Below are 22741 nucleotides of genomic sequence, written 5' to 3'. Positions count from 1 at the left end.
GTCGTGCTCGCGGCGGGCGGAGGCCGGTGGCGCTGAGGCGGGGCGGGGCCGCGCGGGAGGGGGCGGGGCTACCCACGCCCGCCACGAGTGTCCCACCCGGGATTTAAATCCCGGATCAAAACTTCTCTCTGGTAATCAACCTGAACCGACCGACAGAGATTCCTTTGCCTCGGAGTAACCCGGGCCGAGACTTCCCAGACTGCAGACCGCTTACAGAGCTGGATACTTGATATAAAGTAGTTAGGAAAGCTCTAGGGAGCAGCTCAGATCCAGGTGTGTCCCGCAGCCTGCCTTGAGATTTCTTGTGTGATCTTGAGCAAGCCTCTCCGTGCGCTTTTTTGCAAGCTCCCTGCTTGCAAAATTCTGAAGTGTCTCACAGAAAAAAAAAAGTAGCAATGACTGAGGTATTCCATACCCCTCACCAATGGGAAGCAAATTAAAAATGGGGATTTGCAATTTCCAATGGGAGCCAATTAAAAAAGAAATCCAAATTATTAAAGTGTGCTTTTTGTCAAAAGGCAAATACTTCCTTTTTCTGCTTGCTTTAATAAAAAGGAAATAGTAAAAATTAAACCAGATAAAGCCTGGTAGATGTACTACCTCAGAAAGCAGTCTGTGTGCCTTAGGACTCTCCTGCCTTATTAGTCCATGTTATGAAATCCTGGGAAATGTTCTGGGGAGTATAAATTCCAATCATCTTAATTAATGTCTAAGAGTTGAGTGTCTTTTGTTTAAGACAGGGTTTTATGGCCCTCTCCTCAAAGGCTGAAATTCAAAAGGAGAACTGAAATGTTGGTATGGACTTCATGATGGATTGGAAAGTACTGCTGATATTTGTTAGAGACATATGTACAACTTACTTACAGATGCACCTGTTGTAATACAAGAAGTGTTTAACATATGTTGAAATTACTTCAGATGTTACATTGTAAATGGTACTATAGACTGAACGGGAATTAGTTGATGCTGTGGTAGTAAACTTGGGAGGTACACCCGATTCTGTTTGGAAGCAGTCATGAACTGGGAGAAAAACAACCCCGAGTCACGGATTTTATCATAAATGAATTCTAATGAGTTCCACTTGAAGTACATCCTTTTTTTGATGGTTTTTTTATGACTGGAACTGGGTGGTCTGTCTTAAATGGGTTTCTCTTGGTGTTCAAAGAGAGATCCTTTTTAGGGGGTGTGTGCATGTGTGTTTTGTTGTGTTGGTTTTTGGCCAAAGAGGAGGAATTTGTGCTTATATCTTCTGGAGTGTACAAAACTGGAGTTTGGAGTTTTGTCTGGATAGTTGTGCCTACAGAGTGAGTGCTGCTGAAAGTTGAGACTCCCTGAATAATCCTGTTCGGGTTTATGTTTTTTCTTCCAATCTATTAATAGAACAAAATACTAAAATGCTTAAATACATGTCATGAGTAACTGGGCTGCTTTTGAACTGAAAACAAAAGCTGCCTACTGAGATGATTTTTTTTTAAAGGGTAGCCCCAGGTGTGTTAAATATGGATTTCTTTCCTTTTCCTTTGATACTTCTAACGAGGACATGCCCAGGGGGCCCAATATCTCTTTTGCGGTAGTTGCTGCAAACTGTTCTGTGAGGAAATGCAGACTGTGCTACTGAGCTGCTCTCTCTATTCTAAGAAATCACTGTGATCCTGTAGGTTTAAGGAAAAGTGGGAGGGGTAGTTAAAGCACACCCAGGGGATGCCTCCCACCAGGCAAGGCTTGGAGAAGCTGGGCAGGGTCAGTCCTGCCCACTGCACTTGGCTGAGGCAGTGCCGCAGTAGTGCCCGTCTGCCAGAGCACTTTATTTTTGTCCTGTGATTATCAGGAAGGCTTTCCAAGAGGAGCCAGGGATTACAGGGCAAACAGCACAAAGCTGTAGGAAACCAGGTTCTGTCAGTTGTGTTGAGGGCAGATCAAGCTTGCTTGTGTGGCGCTGTCTGTTCTGCAGGTTGTTTCTAAGAGGCCTTAAAGCCTCTCGAAATTGAAAATTGCAGTAGAGTATTTTTGAGCATTCTTGCTGAGCTTAATTTTCTGGTGTTTCACCAGATGCTGTCTGTTGCCAGGATCTTGTCTTTGCTTTTGGAATGCCTTCTAGACAAGGTAAAAACAGTGGAAGTTGGCTTATCTGAAACACTGGTAATCTGTGAGTAAACTGGAAATAGCCATATTAATTTGTAGGCCCTTGAATTTCAAAGCAAAAGGAAATAAGAAATATAAGAATCTTACCCTAGTCTCCAGAAATCTCATTACTATCAAGAAAATTTCAGGTGTTTGGGATGAGGAAAGATGACTCAATTTACAAGGAGTGAAAGCTGGTACAGAGGAGCCTTACAAAGGCCCATGCAAGTGGAGTTTTATTGTCATTGGAAACAAAAAGATCACAAACAAAAAATCCACTAGAAGACAAAGCAATCCTCTCCCTAAGCAAAAATCCCCCAGAACATTGTCTGCAGTGTTGTGTAACCAAAGTGATAGTGTTATGCAAGGGGGGGAAGTCAAAAAGTGAAAGGACCATAAACAAAAGCTGGGAAGGGAGAGAATGCCACCCTGAGTGCTGGCAGGTTTGTGGGTGGTTTTGTTGTGTTTCTTTTAATAGGGAGCAATAATCACCAACAGGAACACACTAGTTTCAGGATTTAGGCAAATTCTGGTGAGGTAAACCTGGTAGGGAAGGGTATAAGGCAGAAATGAGGACTAAGAAATCAGCAAAGGTAGCAGGGGGAGAGGAGAGAGAGAGAGGAGTAGGAGTCACTGAGGGCTTAGGGACCTGTAGGTGTGGTGAGAGAAGGGACCGGGTGCGGGGTCGGGCTGTGATAAACTGCAGTTCCCAGCTATATCCTCCTGGGTAATTAAGGCATTAAGGGAGGATAAGCATAAAGTCACTTTAAACATCAGTTGCTGTACTGTGCATGTCTGGTACTTGTTTCTTCCCTTCCCCAGTACTTATTTAATGTCAGCTTTTCTTTCTGCAATACTTTTTAGTCTTTTAAGTGGAGTGTGTATTCAGCAGATGAAAGGCAAACTGTTTGCCAGTTTAGTAGCATTTCAGCTGTTCTGGTTTTGAAACCTCACCTAGTGCACAATGGAAAAAGTTCCTGAAATGGTTTACCTATGACAAAAAAGCTTTTTGCAGAATGCAAATACAGTCTCTTCCAGAATACCATTTTGCAGTACCTGTCTTCCCTCCCTCTGTGCTTTTATTTCTATTTTTTTCCCCCCCAAAGGTAGTAGGTTTGGCTCTGGAAACTCACTTCCAATAAGGGTGGAGTGAAATTATTTTTGCAGCTTTCTGCCAAAATGAAATAAAATGTGTCAAAATGAAAATTGTACAATTCTTGTCGAGCCAAGTACTTGTACTAAAATTTGTTTATAATTTTTTTGCAGCTGATTCTTTGTTTTGCTCATATGTCAATGACTTTTTGTGTGTGTGTGTATGAACTTCTTGGAGAAATACCAAGAACGGGAGACGGGAACAGTCACAGCTTTTATGTAGTCTTAGTCTATAGTCTGAAATGAGGTGAACACACCTGAATGTCTCACATGACTGTCCTCAGGGCAGAAACATTTTGTGAGGATTGCAAGTTGCTGGGCAAGGGGTTAATTCAGCGATTTCCCTATTCAAAAGCATTTTATTTATTTTTTAGCTATATTGTAATTTAAGCGTCTTCTGTCAGGCACTCCTAATTAGTTAGTGTTTTGTCAGAGCTCTTTAGTTTACTGTTTGTGGTTCCATTTGATGGTACTTTGATTTATTCCTCTCTTTCCCCTAAAAGAATGGGAAAGAAGTCCCCCAGACTAAACAAAAAACAAAGAAAAAAAATTGCTAATGGTATGCATTGCAGTTTTGGAAATTTGAAACTGTACCAGAAGGGTATGTGATATTTGAGGGAATATGATCAAGTTAAAACACAGTACTGTGTAATTTTTGTGCTGCCAGTTTTTTGAATAGCCTCTCCATCTTCATGCAGGTATGTCTTCCACATCTCCAAACTTCTTGTTTGCTTGAGCAGCAGCTCTGCTCAATGTGAATGTTTTCTGATTTTCAGGAGTAGCAACCTTTGCCTGTTAAACCACTCAGACCAAGGGATGTGGACAGTAAACCTGAACAGTTATAAACTGGTTGCTCGGTGTATGTAGATACCAGGCTGATGTTCTTCTGGGAGAGGTTCTTGACATTCCAAGGGACAAATCAAACATGGGGACTCCTGAGCTCAGAGTAACCCTACAGAGGAACTGTGGGCTTCACTTCATTCCCCCTTATGTTTTAGCTGTGTTAAATTGCTCTGACTTACTACAGTTATTTGCCATATGCTGAGGGCAGGCAGGCATAAGTGTCTGAGTCCATACTCCTCTGGATTTAAAAATTCTTGGGCCTGCTGGCTTTTACAAGAATGGAAAGACACAAAGCCATGAGTTAACCAGATGCTGAGAGCATTACCGAGTCATCAGAGCCTTTAGGATTCAGGGTTCCAGCACTCATCAGTGCATTTCCTGATCCTAGAACGGGGCTCTTCCTGAACAGCTGTCCACTGGGAGGGCTTTGTTCTGATTCCTTGGTAGGCTGAAGTTATTGGCTTATTGATAAAGGTTAAAATCCTGGGGATTTTAGTAGTATCATTTAGGATTAGCAGTGTGACCACCAAACTTGGTCCCGGTGATGCTGGATAGGTGATGTACGGAGAATGAGAACCTCATGGTTGAAGTACGTGTGGAGGAATGAAAGGTGAATACAGCATACCAAGAGAGGTAAGGCAGTGCTGGAGCATGTGGCTCTCTGTTTTTCTTCATGTTTTGAGAGTTAAGGAGCAAGTTTCCAAACTGGTACTTCTCAGATCCTTAGGTTTCCATATCTCCCTTTAATTTTCACATCTTCAGTGTAAAAAGTCTGTAGTTATAAACAAGATAAGGCTTCAGACAAGGAGTTTGCTTTTCTTAAGGTCCATATGTGGACCTTAAGTCTTGGAATCATTGACCCCTTATGAGATCTGTGCATTAAAAATTGCTGAGCTAGGCAGTTACTGTGGAGATCAGAGAAACTGGAGACATTAAAAGTGGTGCAGTGGAAGTGCTGCACAAACAGTACAGTGGTTCAACAGAGAATGTACTGTGGCATTACTGTGCTACACTCACATTTGCTACTGCTCTCTTACTGTTTTTGGTTTTGTCTCTAGCTTCTTAACAAAGACCTGACCGTAACTTATCTTTCAGTCTTCTGCAGGCCATGTTCAGTTAAATCATTCACTGGGCTTCTTTAACCATCTCCTAAACAAAGCTGTAAGTACAGTGTAAAGCAGTGATTCCTGCTGTGTAGGCTGTGGAACAGATGCAGTATGACTTGGCAGCACAGCTGCTGGCAAGAAGGGGTGAAGGTTGAAGCTGGTCTTTTGATCTCAAAGTCTGGGAATCCTTCATTTAATGGCAAACCACAGGCAAAAGGACTTGTAAAGAAAAATGTCTTTTCTCAAATTGTTATGAAAAATATTTTGTTTGAATTGCACAGACAGTGCCTGATGAATAAAAAACTGAATACAAAGGCATGGGAAAGATTTTTTTTTTATTTTTTTTAGAAAACATTTAGAGCTTAGAGTTCTGTGTTTTGAAAGCATTAACCTTGATGATTGGTTTCTAGTGTGTATTTGTGAGAATATATAATAATTAATCAAATGCTTGCTTTATATAGATTTACAGTAAATATGTTTCTCCCAATAGTGCCAGTCATGTTGTTCATGGTCGTGTTTTTCAGTTTGGGCAAGGTGAGATGACAGTCCTGAACTTTTGAGTCTTATTTCTCAGACTGATAGGATCAGAAATGAAATGAGGTATGAACAGTTACTCCCCTGAGAGGTAAAGGCTTTCATTGCACGTGGAAAAACTCTGAATGAAATAAAAAGAGAGTGTTCTTGTTTGACTTGGGAGGGAGTGTAGTCTGTGTTCTTTAGATAACATCCTTTTTATGGAATCTTTGAATAATGATGAAATGTTGAAAGAATGGAATGTCTAAGAGTGTAGTTGTATTTGTACTGTGTCATGAAAATGAGAAAATTTACATGGCCCATGTTATTTTCAGGTTTGCTGTAAACTACCTACTGTAGATATAATGACACCAGCCCTCAGAGAGGCAGCAACAAAAGATCATGGTATCCACTTGTCACCTTCTTTGTCCTCTAGAGCTATGGAGTCTGATACAGCTTTGTGCATGGAAAATTCCAGAGCAGTGGAAGAGAAGATAAAAGAGGACTCCATCGCACAGATTACTTGCTCAGTCCTGGGGTTCCCCACTGCTGAGCCCAACCTCAGGAATGATATCTTCAGTGTACAGCATTTTGGTTCCCCACCAGCCTCCAAGCGCTATCAGTCTATCTTGTTAATGAGTACAAATTCTGCGTTTAGCAACAAAACTGGTAAGCACATGAAAGCAGGAGAGCCCGGCTGCTCCAAGATGAGAAAGGCATTACATAATGGTGGTGACACATCATTTGGTCAGATTAGTCACTCAGAACCTGAGCAACAGGTCAAAGGGGCAATGTTTTCAGAGGCCGCATCTCCGAACTTAGCAGGAACACAGAGACTCTCAGATTCAAATGTAACTGAATCCAGTAATGCAGAAGAAATGCAACTTTTAAATGGTAAATGGTACAAGAAGAATGGGTTTTTGGGTAGGGCTTTGGAAGTCTGCGCTGAAACAATAAAAGGGGATTTATTATACCAAATTCTTCACGGGCCTTCAGAAGGGATTTTGAGCTGCACCCAGGAGGAGGTGTATGCTCGCTTACTCCAGTGTGTCACTAAGCAACAAATGGAAATCAGTCGCGCCAAAAGAACTCAGAAGCGTTTACAAATGCTCCTGGCAAAGCATGTTATCAAGCACTGTGATCAGCAGCTGAAATGCTTCGTGAAACATCAGCTTCAGAGAATGAAGTTTTTCCATGAGCCAACCAGATTTTTGAGCAGTAACTCCCTCAGGTGCACTGAAGGTTGGCCAGAAAACAATGCAACTACTTTGGAGAGTAGTTTGAGTGTGGACGTACAGAACGGAGTTACCGTTGCACCAGGTGAAATCCGGGGGTTTGCACTCTCTACTGGAGGGCTGCTGTCTCGCGTGGAGAAGGACCTGGACTCTGATGCAACATGTAGCAGTTCAGATGAAGATGGTGAGGAACAGACTGTAAGAACAACTGTGGAAGCGTAAGTGTTAAATTCCTGCTTAGACTCGTGCTTCTTTCTCATAAATCAGGATGGAAGGGTCTAGATCTGCACATTCCTTCGTGTGTGATAGTCCTGCTGAAATCAGCAGGACTGATGGTGTCAGCTAGGTTTGACAGGGAGGGAGAGTAAGAACTTGTAATGAACGCATTTAAGGAGCAGTTGTTTACTGTATTGTGGAGAGCTAGTTTTGTACTGCACCCTGTCAGTTCGCATTAAATTAGTACTGCTAATAATTCAATACTCGGATAATGCTTAAATCAAATAGTGATAGCAATGCTGTAAATGATAATTTTTGGCCAGTATGAAAATAACTTTACTTTTTTTCTGGAGTTATTAAGAATTAGTTAACGTTAGGATCTTGAAATCCACTATGATGTGATAATGAGTAAAAATTGTCATCTGTTGCAGGTGTCAAGCCATCCAGTATTTGGGAGTTATATATTGAAAAAGTTTGGTTCTTTGAATTATAATTTTTAAGATGTTAATTTACTTACTGAAGTCATTCTGCAGTTAGGAATGTAGCTAGCAGTGGTGTTCTTATTGTTGCTGGTATCTTTTTCATGAAGAACCAGAGGGAAATGAGTATTAACTAATACTGTCTTGAATTGGCAGGAATCCTGTCTGTACAAATTATTGTAGATTTGGAAATCAGCAGCAGGTAGGAGAATGAGATAATAAAATTGTTCCCTGATGATGGTACAACCTTTTTTCTTTTTATTTTTTTACCTCTACCTTGCTACACTATTAACACAATCTCTTCAGTCCAGAAATTTTAGCAAGCAGTGAAAGGACAGCTGCTTTCCCCTTCCTAGAGCTGGAGAGACAGAGCACATCTTAAGGTTTGTTGGTATGTGATAGGACAGTGACACAACAGAGCTTCACACAAACACAGCAGCTTATTTGGAGCTTCATGGCACCCACATTTCTAGCATCGATAGCCAGGACTAGGTTTGCGTTTACTGATCTCATCCTCTCTGCTGTTAGGGAGTGTCTAGAAAAAAAAAAGTAAATAAAAATACTTGAAAACACTTATTCTTGGTCTGCTTCTTGAAAAGCATAATGCTGAAAAGAAATCAAGGAAACTTCTGAAATTGGAAAAGAGCTGTGCCCTGTTACACGTTTATAGCTTCAGTCTAGCACGGCTGTATCAAATCACTGCTGTTCTCTTAAATCACAGAGTTCTGTTAGACTCTGTAGGCCTGGAAAACATGAGAAAGCTTTCATTTCCTTTTACATATTGTCAGAATGGTAAATACTGTGCTGAAGTCCAACCAAAGCATAATGGCTCGCCAGCTAAGTTAGGATCACCCTAAATATTTGAGTTTGCAAAAGAATAATTATCCTTTTGAAATATTTTAATGAAAAAAAACCCATCATTTGGCCTCTTCCCAGTGTAGGAGAATCTACATTCTTAATTGATATGTTTGAACTTTTGAGTAATAGCTCTGCCTGTAAGATTCTTATCTTTCAATTGTATGAACTGAAAAAGAAAATTTGTTGAGAAACTCTTGATTTTCGAAGGATAGTGGATGATATAAAACTTTGACAAAAGTTTTGTGCAAGGGTTTTCTTTTTTTCTTCCTGCCAGGGACAGTTGAGTTCCTAACTCTGCCTGCCAGTCCTTTACCTTTATTTCTTCTTGTAGCTTTTTGAGTTCCTTAGAGGAGCCCCAAAGAAAAGATACAAGGACTCCCTGAAACAACATCTCAGCCTTGGCCATATTGATCACCATAACTGGTCTGCTCTGGCCTCCAATGGGGAGGCCTGGAGACACCCCATCTATAACGCTGCTGTCTCCTTTGAGAACACACGCAGGATCACTCTCGAGGAGAAAAGGCAACGCAGAAAGAACCGTGTCTTGCAGAATACACCATCTAAGGAGTCTTTCTGCTGTGCCTTTTGCAGTCGGATATGTCTGGCCTCATAAGCCACCAGCGTGCCTGTATCAAAGGTGGTTAGAGCCTTCCCAAATCTTTGTTTGCGAAGCCTAGCCATGATGATGAAGTTATCTGAACTTAAGGATTATTCAGTTTGCTTTGTTGCACTGATGAAAAAAATCACAGAGGATTATTAAGTGCAAAACCATCACCTTTGGCTTAGGAAATCCCCAGGCTGCTGTTGCTGGCAGCTAAGGGAGTGTTCTGGAGAAGCACTGCTCCCTCCGTGCCTGCCCTCTTGTAACATTCTTATCTTGGCCACTACTAAGAGGCAGGAGAGCTGGGTAGATGATCTGTAGTCTGACTCAGTGTGGCCCTTTTTTGTGGGTTGTTTATTTTCCTCCTTTTTTAATGTTCTTACAGCTGTGCAGTGGTGACCAGGTTAGTGATATGCCTTAGCTAAGGCCTTGCTACATTGGCAGGGCAAGAATCCCCCGTGTTTGAGTTGTGCTGCTGGGGCAGCTCGCTCAGAGTTACAGTACCTTTGTTTTAAGCAGAGGATTTGTCTGTGAGCGTAGGCTGAGGCAATACTTGAATTAACATAGCAGTGAGGACGGCCCTTTTCTATTTGGTCCTATTTGGATGGATCATTAGATTGGAATGTTTTTCTTCATTTCTCCAACCTTCCTAAGATTTGTGTTTGTGACTAAAAGGCTGCGGTTTTTCCTCTAGGTGACAAAGGTAAATTGGTTATTCACCAGTGCAGATGGTAAGATCAGCTGTTTCCTGAGCTTTGCCACTTTAAGGCCTTTTGGATTGCCTTTCACCTGGACAAAAGAAACAAAGCTAACATCCTTATTTAGTTCTCTTAAGTAGATTTACATTCTTCAAAACGCCTTTCTCTACTCGGGAATTGACTCGAAGTGCTTCCCGGAAAACCCGTAACCATGTGGGTTGGAGAGTACTCATTTCCTCATCTGTGACTTAATTTTTCATAGTGAGGACTTTTACACTGAATTTGTCTGTGATATTCTTCATAATGTGTAACTGTAGATACTATAATGTTCTACTAATGCAGCAGTTAATGGGAAGAATGTTTTAGTTTTGCCCATATCACAGTGTACTAACTACATTAGACTTGAGGGTATAATCATGCCGGTGACTGGTTTTTGACATGACTGGGGTGCTTTTTATCCTTTTTGGGCGGGCAGGAGTGTCAATCCAATGTGCAAAGTGGGGAGGAACCTGCAGTTACCCTAATTTTACCTGAAAACAGTGTATTTCCCATCAAGAGGAAGAAGTTGATTCTGGTTCCAATTCTTCACACTAGGAAAAAAACCTGGAGCTATTTTTAGCACTTTGAACCTGTTCATTGTCATTATCCTGAAAAGAGTTTTGCCCAATGAGTGTTGACATAAGCTCTTCTGAGCTGTATCTCAATGCTTTGTTGCTCAGGTAAGATTGTGTTTATCTATCTATTTCAATACCTTTGTTGTTTAGTTGCAAATAGCTGTTACTAGATATTTAGACCATTATTCCTCCCTTACATAGGTCCTGTCCTCAAGACAAGAAAGGTCCTTGGTCTGCTGGTGATGGCAATTCTTCTAGTTGATAACTCACAGTACTTATTGAACTTCTACAGTGTCTGGAGTAATTGGAAAGCCTCATGCCATTTCACGAGCTTAATGAAAACACATTTTGTTCTTTGTGTATTTACTAAAAAGAAATATGAAAAAACAATTCGCTGTCTTCAGGACTTTTGTTATTTTACTGCTGCTGTCAGCTCATGGAATGTCTTTAACCTGTCAATTTTCATGAAAGATTTCTTTGGCAAAGCACCAGCTTTCCATCCTTTGGGCATAGGAAATTCCCAAGACACCACACAGGGGCTATGGTAGTCCTTGTCTCTGGTTTCTCAAAGGGTCGGTGCTGCTCACTGGCTCTCTGCTGGGTGTTAGCACTTGAGGCAGGCAGAGGGCCAAGGAGGGCATCATGAAGGTGACTATGAGTAATTCTTCAGGAATTCACAACTAACAGTTGAAATCCAACACAGACAACATTTCACCAGCTGAGTTTACTTGAAACTTGTTGATCTTTGTGGTTCATAAAGATGAAAGATTATCCATAGAAATGGTCACAAATTTCAAACAAGGTGAACTGGGGGAGGATGTGAACTCAGATGTTTTTCAACAACACAGCTCTGCTCTAGGAGCTGTGCATTGTATCTGGCCAGGCCAACTTCACATCCTTATTGGTCTATTTTATGTGTGTTCCTGATGTGGTTAGAAGTACAGTGTACCACAAAGAACTCTGCTGCTCAGGTGATTATTTTGGAAACCTTTAAAGTTGCAGGGTGCAGAGTTTTCCTTCAGTATACGCTAACGTGTGTGATCTCCCAGAATCAAAAGATGCATCAGTGGGGTTCTTTGCAAGGCACAGCTGCCCACTCCATGTAATACATGCACCTCATTGATTAGAAGGAAAAGCTGCTTGCAGTAGATTTTTCTGCAAATTAAGTAACTCTTTCTACTCATGAAAAGTCCTGTGCCCTGTTTCCCCAGTCTTCCTTCCCCCATCCGAATACAATCCTTTTGCAGCATTTGGTGGGATTTTTTCCCTCTGAAATGTTTTCATGCTTTTCCTCTGATTTCTGAACATATTTTACTGATTATTCTCCAGCAACCTCAAGCCTGACGAAGACATGCTGTTATATTTTTCCATGCCCACAGGGTTTATTGTGCCTGGAAAATTTTTTTAATGAATGTGAAGAGATTGTAAATCTTTTTCTTTTTTATTTTCTTTTTTTTTTCCCCTCTTAGATTGCTAGTTGGGAAGAGAGAAGATGGAAAATCTGCTTTTAGTACAAATACTTGGTGGGGAGGAGAGCAGTAAGGCTGGGAGAATACAGGAAGGAAGAAAATATTATGACTGGTATCTCCAGACCTAATCTATTTGTTCTAGGTTATTTTCCATTTTTGCTCGCATTTTTTCTCACAGCTAATTGAGCAATATCAGTGCAGTTCTGCAGGCCTAACTATAGACAGCACTGCTGGGGTTTATTGCATGTCTTCGAGCCATGTTTCAAAGGGAGGCTGTTTGTTTTGCAAGGTCAGGTCCTAATTTTCCACTCTGAGCTGTAATTTCAGTTCGTACATGATATGAGAACTGAATTCTGGGTTTGGGAAGGGGAGGAAGAGTCTGCCGGGACTAAATACTGCTCTTAACCCCTAACCCCCAATTGTTTCCAATTTTTAAAGCTTATTTAGTTTACAAGTCTAGGAAATGTCTTATTTGCATAGGAAATTAATGTGAGTATAAATTCATAGATGCTAATAATATGCTGATTTCAAAATGTTTTATATGTTGCTTTTTCAAGAATTCCATTCCTTCAATTCTTGGCTTCTATCACTAGAATGTGGGAGGAGAATTGTTACCAGGGAAGGAAAGAAAAGATAGCTTTATATTACCTTCTATTTTCACATTAGGGATACGTGTATTATTTCAGAATATATTTAACCTCACTTGGTTGGATTTCTGTAAGATGGATTTACAACTTCTTTAGGGTCCCACATGCATTTAGTGTTTTGCTTTGGAGATCTCATGTAGAGCAATAAAAACTTGCTTTTGAGCAAGACTTCCTTCTTACAATACCACAGTAATGTTCTTGTGGGTGAGGATCCTAATTTCTAACCTGTAATTGCATTAATATTTTTGCAGCTGCTGAAGGCAGACTGAAAGGTTTTAATGAAAGACAGAAGCTTTGACAGGTTGTAACCTGCAAGGGAATCTTAGACCTGGGAATGTCAAAGCTTCTGAGTTAGATAGGTGCTGAATGCATATTAAATAAAAACTTGGCATTGCTCTCCTTAATAACTGTTTAATACACAATCAGCATAGTAGAGTAGCAAATCTAGTAGGCAGGCACATATGTGTATGCATATAACCTTGCATGCTTAATTAAATTATAGACAAGAAGAGTTGGTGTTTGATGTCAACTGCTGATGAATCAGCATTTTATGGCTAGCTTTTTTCTTTTGCTAAGCTGTGAAATGTGTTTGTTTTAATTAAAAGGCACATTTACAAACAACAGTGAACTGTCTTTATAACTTCTTGTGAAGAGAGGGCAGCATTATTTTGGTTTATAGCTAACACTGATTTTGTGAGAATCTACTTCAAAGGGATATACATCCAGTGCCTTTGAAAATCTGTGTACATTGGACCCCGATACAGGAAATCATTTAAATGCTTTCCTTTTCACATGAAGTAAAAAGTGTGCATAAAGACTTCCCAAAATAGGACTGCTCTCCTCTAACAGGGTTTCATTCATACTGCTAAATATGGGTTAGGAATGTAACTTTAGATGTTGGATTTAAATATATTGACCTGTGCTCTCTTTTAATAAACTGAAATAGCTCTAAATTATTTTATTTTCATCCAAACATTTTGCCTAGCTGTTGTGAGAAGACTTTTTCTGTTGAGGAATTTAAATCAATTTCATTTTCAGTTAACAAACTTTTAATTACTGATTCTGGTATTGGAAAAAAATAAACCTGAAGGTCTGTGTTTGAATATATGTGCACTATAACCTCAGATTCCTCCCAGCCTGTGGGGGTAGACTGGGCAGCAGTAAAACCCAGTGAAACTCAACCCCAAGCTCCTATAAAACACAAAACCATCAAACTGTTCAAACCTATGTTCACTGTACTCCCCACACCTTGTCCCTGCAGACTGAATCGAGGGGTTTAACCTCACAAGGAACTCCATCCCTGCCCTGCAGAGCAGACAGCCATGTGCTGTTTGGTTCCTCTATTACCTAATCCCAGCACGCCTGAAGCCACTGTCAGGGCCCAACAGCCTTGATTTCTCCTCTACCAATGTGTCTCGTGTCCCCAGGGCAGGTGCCACAGTCCCCGCTGAGGCATTGCTGATGGGGGCTCAGCCCCTCTGCAGCTTCCTCTGGGTCCCATGCTTGGGGTGGGTCCTAGACCTCAAGGCCTGAAGTGGGACCAATCTCAGCTCTGCCAAACTGCCCTCCGAGCCAGAGGAGCACTCTGGGGTCCTTCCAGCTCTCCTGTTAGCCCGTTCCCCACAGCACTCTCCACCCGAGGGGGCACACTGCTCACACTGGCGGACAGCAAGGCACGTTCCCAGAGGTGGAGGTCAGTGTGTGGTGGTACCTGTGTTGCTGCTCCTCCTCCTTTCTCACTGGTTTCCTCCACTGTGGACTTCCCCACCCGCCACGGCCCTGTCTGACTCTCAGTTCCTGATGGGGCAGTTTTACCCTGTTCTGAGGTGCTGCAGCCCCTCCACTACCAAAACCCTGCTGCTGATTTCAAGTGCATCTGGCTTCCAAGTTCTGGATCAACTGTTTCTTGTCTGTCCAAAACGTCTCAAAAAAGAATATGCTTCTTATCAATTTGACATTAAAATCTGATACTAAATATATATATAATGAGTTACAAGCTGGAGTTGTACCTTACATGAATACCATACCCACCTTTTCCTTATATATGTGTACAAATTTTAGAACCAACCCATTTGCACAGATCTTTAAAGGAATGTATTTTATAAGCTCTGCCTTATTTTGTGTTGAGCTTGGACTGCAGACTTAGGACTGCTTTCTTGATTTCTTTTTCAAGGGCAGTTGTGTAATACTTACAGAGAATTTCTAGGCCTGTGTTCCTAGTGTTTTGTTGTTAGTCTATTGATGTTGTGCCATTTCAAAGGCAAGAAAAAAAGCTTGTTTCCAGGCAGCCCTGTTGTTCCTGAAGAACACGAACATCCTGAAGAAATGAACGTGCATAAATTTCTCTGCATGTTAGCACTACCAGCTTCTCTGTTCCCTGTTGGACTGATGTACAGTGTGCTGAGGTTTTGTGGAAGAAGCTGAGGTGCTGGGGCACCTCAGTGGAATCTTAAAAAAAATATTTGTAACAAAAGGCATTGGCAGATATGCAATTTGCAGCGTGGGGGGTTTTTTATTTATTAAGAGGAAATTGTGCTGGTTGTTTACCTTTTGCAGGTTTTTACTTCTTGGGCAGTTAATATTTTAACTGACTCCACCTCCACCAACCAGTTTGGTCTTTTTATCATTAACAGCTCTAAAGAATTATGTAAACAGAATTGGAGATGAAAAGCACATACCAGGTTTTGAAGCCAGCCATTGGAAAAGTTCAACGCTGTAACAGATAATACTCTTTTAAGGAGTTGAATTTATAATTTCTTCTTTGAGCCCTAAATTGAGTTAACAATTGAGTGCAAGTGTAACAGTTCAGTTTCTTATGTAAAACCTGGTAGCAGCAGAGTGATTCTTTGCAGGAACCCTGTAGAAGGCAATTACTGGCTGTGGCATCTTATGAGTTTGGAAGATGTGATTTCTCAGATGAGGGAGTATATAGAGTGCCAGTGTGAAATTCTTATGAAATCTCTTCTTTGCTAGAGTATCCAAGCACAGAGACTCCCTTTCTATATTTGCAGTTTTCTTCTACAGGCTTTTCCCCCTAAATACCGATTTTCCTCTTCTCTCCTTCCTGCTGTCCTTTCTAAGCTTTTTTGTTAAAGATGTAAAAATCTTATTCTGTTGCTACTTAATTTCTCCCCCCACACCCACTCTGGTTCTATACTGTGAATTTTCTCTTCAAGGGAAAATCACAGCTGTGGTTGATAATTTCAGGTGTTACTGTGTAAATTCCTCAGGCTTGATGGCATAGCAGAAATGTTCAGCTGGCTACAGTTTTTTTGTTTGGGAAGGTAAGATGTGTGTTGTGTATTAGTATCAACATATGTTATTGGATGCTATTCTGAAAGTATTAAATGGCCTCAGTGTGTCAGAGATGGTGGGACCAAGCACAGGTGCCAGGAATTGTTGTGATGAGCAGTTGCTGATGTCTGTAGATGACAGGGAGAACTGCTGGAAAATGTCTACCAGGTAAAAATTTCTGTTAAACACCGAAGAAAACAGCAACCCCAGAGGCTCCAGAAGAATAACCTCGCTGCAGATCTTCACAGAGATTGCAGGATAATTTTGAGTGACAGAGAACTCACCTCGATTGATTGGAGGGGAGAGTGGGGGGTGCATAGTTTGGTTTGGTGCATATTGTGGCATATTGCTCCTAGATGGTCTGAGCAAAGGTTAAGAGTGAACTGTCACAGTAAATAGTGTTTTCTTGTGTAGTGTTGATCAGCTATAATACTAGAGGACAGAATTTGTTGCAGTTTGTTTTAATCTTGTTTGTACTCTGGAATGCATAGAAGAGATCAAGTTCATAAAACAGCACTCACTGTTTTTTTAAATTATGTAGTTATTATGGGTTTAACAGTTAACTCATCCAGGGGAATTAATACTTCAACAGCAACTGAAGGTGGTTCATTCTGAAAACAAACATTGAGTAGGTGTGCTGGAAGAATTAGTCCTTGAGAAAGCATTTACGGGTCATTTCATAGTTGGACATGCTTGTTCAGCCATTACAAGTGTTGGAAATTTTGGTTGGTAGTGGGCACTTTTATCTCATGAATAAAATAGAGATAAAATTATCTAAAATACAAGCACTACATATGTGAATTCAGCTAATTTAGATGTTTCATTTTGTGTCATCTAGTTTCATAGGTAATCTCTTATTTACTGTCGGTGTCTGTAGAGAGAAGAAAAATGGACATGTTGAATTTCGTGGGCATGTTGACAGAAAGTATCAGAAGCCCTTTGCTCACCTTAATGGCTTGCAAGAAAATAGTTGTATTCAGGCCAGCTGCTTTTTAAGCATTGCCATGTGTACTCACAGGAAAACTGACTGTAATCCTAGTGTAAAATTTAGGGGTAGCTCAGGAAGTTCACAGTCTTTCAGCTCCAGTCCTGGAGGGCCCCCCACCATACTAGTGGTGGAGCATTTGTGACAGAGTGCCATGTGGACAGTATGAACTCTCTTGTGGTTTTGTACAACTGAGTGAGCTTCCCAGGAGAATTGGGGGACGTATGATTTTTTCCGGTGTTTTAAGTCTCATGAATTTCATGGTGAGTCATATGGTGGGATTTAAAAACTGGAGAAACTTCTGATTTTTTTTTTTTGCTTTTCAGTTTCCAGAAATCAATCCTTTACAAAAATGATAAACTTCTGCCGTTGTTTTCACTGATTCCCAGCAGTGAAAACTCCCTCCTCTTTATCCTGAGGGTTGTCTTTCTGTGGTTTATGAGCTGCTTCTTGCTCCCAAATACTTCACAGCTGTGTGATTGGCAGTTGGCCTCTGATAGCCCAGGAGTTCCCAGTGAGAGGAGAAGATGAACCAGCAGGGATGGTAGAGGTCACTTTAGGACTAAATTATCTGAAAACTGGATGCCAGAAAAATGTGGATTAACTGAAGGGAACATCACCTGGCAGAAAGAGCAGCATTTACTCTGTTAAGAGACTGAATGGAAATGTAAGTGTGAGGGGTTGTCAGGAACAACTGCCATTCTTACTTTAATTGCAGAATTTTGGAATTGGAGACTTTTTTTTCCCACCCACACTACGTAGGTGCCTTAGTCTCTGGCTTATTCATGTTTAAGAATGTTGTAACTTGAAAGTGTTGGTGTTCTTTGAAACCTTTTGGAAGGAGACTATGTTTTGGGTTGGCAGACGTAGTTTTTGGAGTTCAGATGTGGGTCTGTTGCAAGCACGCTCTTTTCCTGTTCCGCAGGAAGCATCCTGTCATTGTCCGTGCAGACGTGTGTCACGGTAGGGCACGGTACTTGTTCACACTGGGAGTTACAAGGCTGAAAGGCCTTAGTTTCCTTTTAATTTTCAGGATATAAGATACTTGTGGAGAATCTTGCTGTGGGCACTCCAGAGTACTCTTTCCTGTGCTCACCATACCTATTTGAGTCAACTGTGCTGGATACTTACTATCAATCCCAGGTTCTCTGGGTTTTTTTGCATTTTAAACACCACTGTGTTTCTCCTTCATCATTTATGAACTGTTTTCAGGCTTATTGTCTGTTCTCTTCCAATTCTAATAGTCCTGGATGAATGCAGGAGATCATCTGCACATTCAGTCATTCCAAGACCAGTAAGTTTATGTGCAGATTTAATATTCCGCTGTGCTACAGTACTGATCAGGAGAAACTTTGTGAGTGTAACAGGGTTTGTATCGAGTTGCCAGCAGAAGAATGACTTTGGAATTCCTGTGGATGATGTTTGATGTTAGAGTCGAAAGGGCAGAAACAAATTAGAGATGCTTTGCAAAAGGTGCACACAGGAAGTGGGACAGACAGAAACTTCTTTATTCTTTTCTCATTCTCAACAGAGAACCAGAGCAGGAGCTTCTACTTCAGCACCTGCTCGGACTTCCTCCTTCAGTAACAGGCCTGGTTATTTTTGTAACTCTTTGTGATTGTTTTTTTGGTTTGTTTTTTTTTTTTCTTCTCTGGATTTTCAGAATTAATGAATTCTCTGGAGCCACCTTGAAACAGCTTTCTTTACTGAGTGAATGTTGAGCTTTACTCTCTAGCATCTCAGGAACAGATTATGGGCGAGTTTTAATGATTTTTTTTTTTTATTTACAATAGTAGGTTGTCATTTGTCACTCAAGTGACCATACTGCTTTGCATGCAAACAGTTCACTTCAGGAATGTGAGCATAGCTTATAGTGATTTTATCTTCCTCTGAGGAAACTTTACTAAATAATGTGTAGAGAAATAGACTTAGAAGCAAAAATGGTAAATAAATAATGCAAGATCAAACGAATATGAGTGACAGGAATGGGAACAGAGTTCAGCAGTGGTCTTGCCTCTTATCCTGTCTGCAAGGCATTAAAACTGGGAAAGGGATCTAGACCTAAACTTGATCCCTTCTCCCTGCCTCTGAATTTGAAATTACTGAGGAGCAACTCTCTAATCCGTGTCACCGTGGAGCTGCCCAAGTCCTCATGCAGGCAATGGCCATGGGGCAGCCTGAGCTGGCAGGAGAGAGAAGCTAAAATTGCTCAGGCCAAGCCTGAGCTTAAAATGTTTGTGCTTAGTTCAGTGGAAACTTTTCCTTAGAGTGGGGTCTAAGGACATTGTTACATGGTGTAATTAAATCCTGTTAGTTATATAGTACAGTTTAAAGCCTTATGAAATACTTGTATTTTAGAACAAAGCAAAAATGTACGTAAGGTATTTAAGAGTGAATGCAACCAATTAATTCAAGATTTAATATTGTGTTTAAAGAAAAAATGCAAACTCATTTTTGAAAAATAACTGGTGATGTAGCTTTGCAGAGGTTTATTGTTTTATATGTACCACAGTAATATACAGAGGATATAATTTATTTGTCTTAACATTTAACTGTCCTGGTTCTATCAGCTGTGGTTGGGTATTGCTTTTGGATTCCCTTATGCCATGGTGATTTCATGCAGTGTAGGGGAAATAAGACGAGCTCTGGCCCTTTCCATTCTGCTTCTGGTTTCCCAGCTGTGTACAGGGCACTCTTCTTTTTTTCCTCATTTGCTTTCTGCCTCAGTTTGTTTGAGGGTAGCTCACCTGTCTCCCCAGACTGTCTCATCTGGCTTGGGAGGGAAATGTCATTGTGATTTTATTTCCTTTTTCCTGGGCTTTCTTATTACAATGTCCTGATTTGTGGGGTTTCATAGTTCATTTGTTTGTTTGCCTTTTGAGAAAGGAGCAGAAAAAAACACCTCAACCCAACCTGTTGGTTTTTTTTTCAGTTATCCTCTTTATTCCTCTTTACCTTTTTTTGTTAAAATGATTAACTGAGGGATTTATAACAGCCTCATTAAGCAGCTCTTTCTTAGACCTAGCTTTTTGCCAGCCCAGGGTCCTAAGACAAATCCTAGCTTTTCCAACCACCACACTTGTGTGAACACATTTGATTGAAAACTAGGAATGCAGATTCCCTCCCTTTCCCTGGAAAGTGTATTTTATGAATTCCAGGAGCACATACATGCAGAAGCTGTCAATCCCAGAGAAGTTCCTGTTCAGAAGACCTGATGAAAGCATAAGTCACCAGGACTATTTTTGCTGATAATAATGGGAAAACAAAGAGAAATAAAAAGGGGTTGTCAGAAAAATAGATATTCACAAGATGACTTCATATGCCTTTTTTTTCCTAGGAGAAAATAGAGTTCTTTGAATTACTTTTTGATGATAGTCCACATTACTTCCACATAGAATTTGGATTTAGATAGGACATTTCAATGTCCTATCTAAAAGGAAGATATTTTGTATTTTAGAGGTGATGTACTGTCTATTCTTTCTATTTATGATAGCTTAAGGAGACTGCAAGTTCTGAAATTTTGAGTCATATTGTGTTTTATAGTCTTTGCCCTGAAAATATTAGGATTCTCACATTTGGCATTTCTTTACTCATGCCAGGACATGTCTACCATCTTCCCCAGGGTGCTGTATTATCTTTCTTTCATTGTTGAGGTAGTTGACACAAAATTTTGCATGAAACAATTACACTTCTGTGATGTTCCTGCACCAATTCACTGGCATCTGCTTTTTTTTTTTTTGGTATCTTTTGTGATACTTCAGTGCTCCTCCCTGCCTGGGGGACAGGAGATCATGTATTTTGCCTGTGCAGAACTTACGTACAGTGTCACCCAGGATTTAGATCCAGTAGTTTTCCCAATAACTTGAGTAAAAGCCCCTATTTCCCAGAAATTTGATTTTGTTTGTACAGTTCTTTTAGCTACTTGTCAACTTCAGTGGGGAAAAAAACACTAGTCATTTTCTGTAAATTAATAAACTCAGATAATAGTAGGATAGTAGTGGAAGTTGTATGCTAGAATACTGCATTGTCTTTCTCTTGCTTAAATTTATTGAATATTAAGATTGTTTGTTGAGTGTTACCACTCATTTGTTTAATAGGTAAATTGAGTAATGTTTGCTGATACCAGTGATGAATTCAGCATAATAAAATTAAACTAATCACAATATCAAGTACCAGGAAGCATATTTTTTGTGTTACAAAATACACCTATTTTAATCAACAGTAATAGTGACCTGACTATACTAAACTGACACAGCTGTATTTATAAAATAGCTTGAATAAAAGAAATCTAAACTACTTAGTTGGATTTTTTGGGCAGTGACCTGATATCTAGCTGGTCATTGCTAGATGGTGTTTTATTAGATTCCAGTTGTTAGCAAATAGTGTTTGTGAAAGCTTGTGGGAGGGAGTGTGGTGTAAGAGTTTGGATTCTTGCTGATGGAATTACTGGAATTCCTTACACATCTGTATTCAGCCTTAACTGATACAGTTTGGTAATTTATCCAGCTCTGAGTTTTATAATCCTGAGCAGAAAACTAGCTTAGTCTGGGAGTAGCCAATGAACATGAATTCTACTGGTTTGGGCAAGTTCTGTTGCTACAGGAATAAGCTGATGTGAAACTGGATGGGTATAGTCAGATATTTTCTGAAAGCAACTGAGATGCTTGCAACATGAGGCAGAGCAGCTGTCAAAAATGTTCTTGTGCAAATGTGGTTATCTTTATTTTTGGACTAACCAGCATTTTGTCTTCACAGCAGCTATACTTCTGAATGGAAGTGGCTTGCAGACAGAGCTAGAATTGGCAGCCGTTGGACGTGGCTTCAAGCCCAGATTTCAGAACTAGAATACAAAATCCAACAACTAACTGACCTTCACAGGCAGATACGTGCCACCAAGGTATTGTCTGTAAGCTCATAAATGGGCATTTCAAATCATCTTTTGATCATTTTTTGGTAGTATTTATTTATTTGGTTCCTTCTTGTGGTTTGTTTTGCCCTAGACTTCTTGTGTCTGTGCAGGCTATTGCATGCAAAGTTAATGGGAAAGACATCAGGAGCTAAAAAGTGTTGTACCCTAAAGGCACTCATATGGGACTGGGACTTGGGAACTTGTACCTTCCTGTTTAAGAGAGTTAGTGACTTGTGGCTTTCAGGGGCACAGCACAAAGTACTCATTTATCACACTAGTTTTTCCCCCTGCAGAAGAGGCGAGATTTGGTTTTCAGGTGTGATGGCTGGTTATTCATTTTTGTGTTGTGGGCTTTCCAGGGTGGGTTTTTTGTTACTTGCAGTGCATGTTTATTCTGAGGATTAGCTAGTTAATGTTTGTACAGCATTTTGAACAGGTCAAGGATTAATTATTACTAAAATTCCAATGTGTGTAACTCATGTACTAGTTTTTGTAAGTCGAACTGGCTAGACAGTGGGAAAGTGACATTCCTAAAACATTAGTAATCTAGCTATCTATTTAATGGGTTCCTCAGGTCATTCTCATGTACAAGAAGCCAAACCTGTGATAATTCTGGTGATGTGATAGTGAGGGGTTTTAGAAGAGAGTGCTTTAACTCGCCGTTGATAAGCCTCATGTAGGTTGTCTGGTCTGTGTTGGGGTCAGATAAGCACAGATTGAGAGTAGCCAAAAGATGCTTCAGACTTGGTGGGGCTACACATGAGATTGAAAAGGAGTTAAAAAGGAGAGGTAAATCACCCCAGAGATCAATTTTCTCTGAACACATGAAGAAAAATTATTCCCTCTTCTCCTTTCGCCCTCAAAGCCTTTCTTTTCATATCCAACTTCTCCCCAGTCAGATTTTTCTTTACCAAAGAATTGGAAAGCCTTTGTTGGACGGTGTGTGCCCACAGAACTGAAAGGAGATTTTGTACTTTGGTAAAGGGTGAGAATGCCCATGT

At 40.5% G+C, this 22741-nt stretch overlaps 1 protein-coding gene across 6 annotated transcripts in view; it reads left to right on the top strand.

Annotated features, from left to right (window-relative positions):
- Positions 1–59: 59 nt before the first annotated feature.
- Positions 60–22741, top strand: part of KANSL1L (KAT8 regulatory NSL complex subunit 1 like) — a 58927-nt gene continuing 36245 nt past the window's right edge. For 2 of the 6 annotated variants that reach the window (XM_018071735.2, XM_008928454.3), the window contains exons 1-3: positions 60–273; positions 6071–7188; positions 21587–21728. In XM_018071735.2, the coding sequence (XP_017927224.1) occupies positions 6101–7188; positions 21587–21728 (1230 nt within the window). In that variant the 5' untranslated portion in view covers positions 60–273; positions 6071–6100. Of the gene's footprint in view, positions 274–3803; positions 5278–5692; positions 7189–21586; positions 21729–22741 lie in introns of those variants that run through there. The other 4 variants (XM_018071739.2, XM_018071738.2, XM_018071737.2 and 1 more) reach the window with 4 other exon arrangements.

Source organism: Manacus vitellinus, unplaced genomic scaffold (assembly GCF_001715985.3).
Source record: "Manacus vitellinus isolate BGI_N305 unplaced genomic scaffold, ASM171598v3 scaffold_20_pilon, whole genome shotgun sequence".
Lineage (NCBI taxonomy): Eukaryota > Metazoa > Chordata > Aves > Passeriformes > Pipridae > Manacus > Manacus vitellinus.
This window is presented reverse-complemented; position numbering and strand designations above follow the sequence as displayed.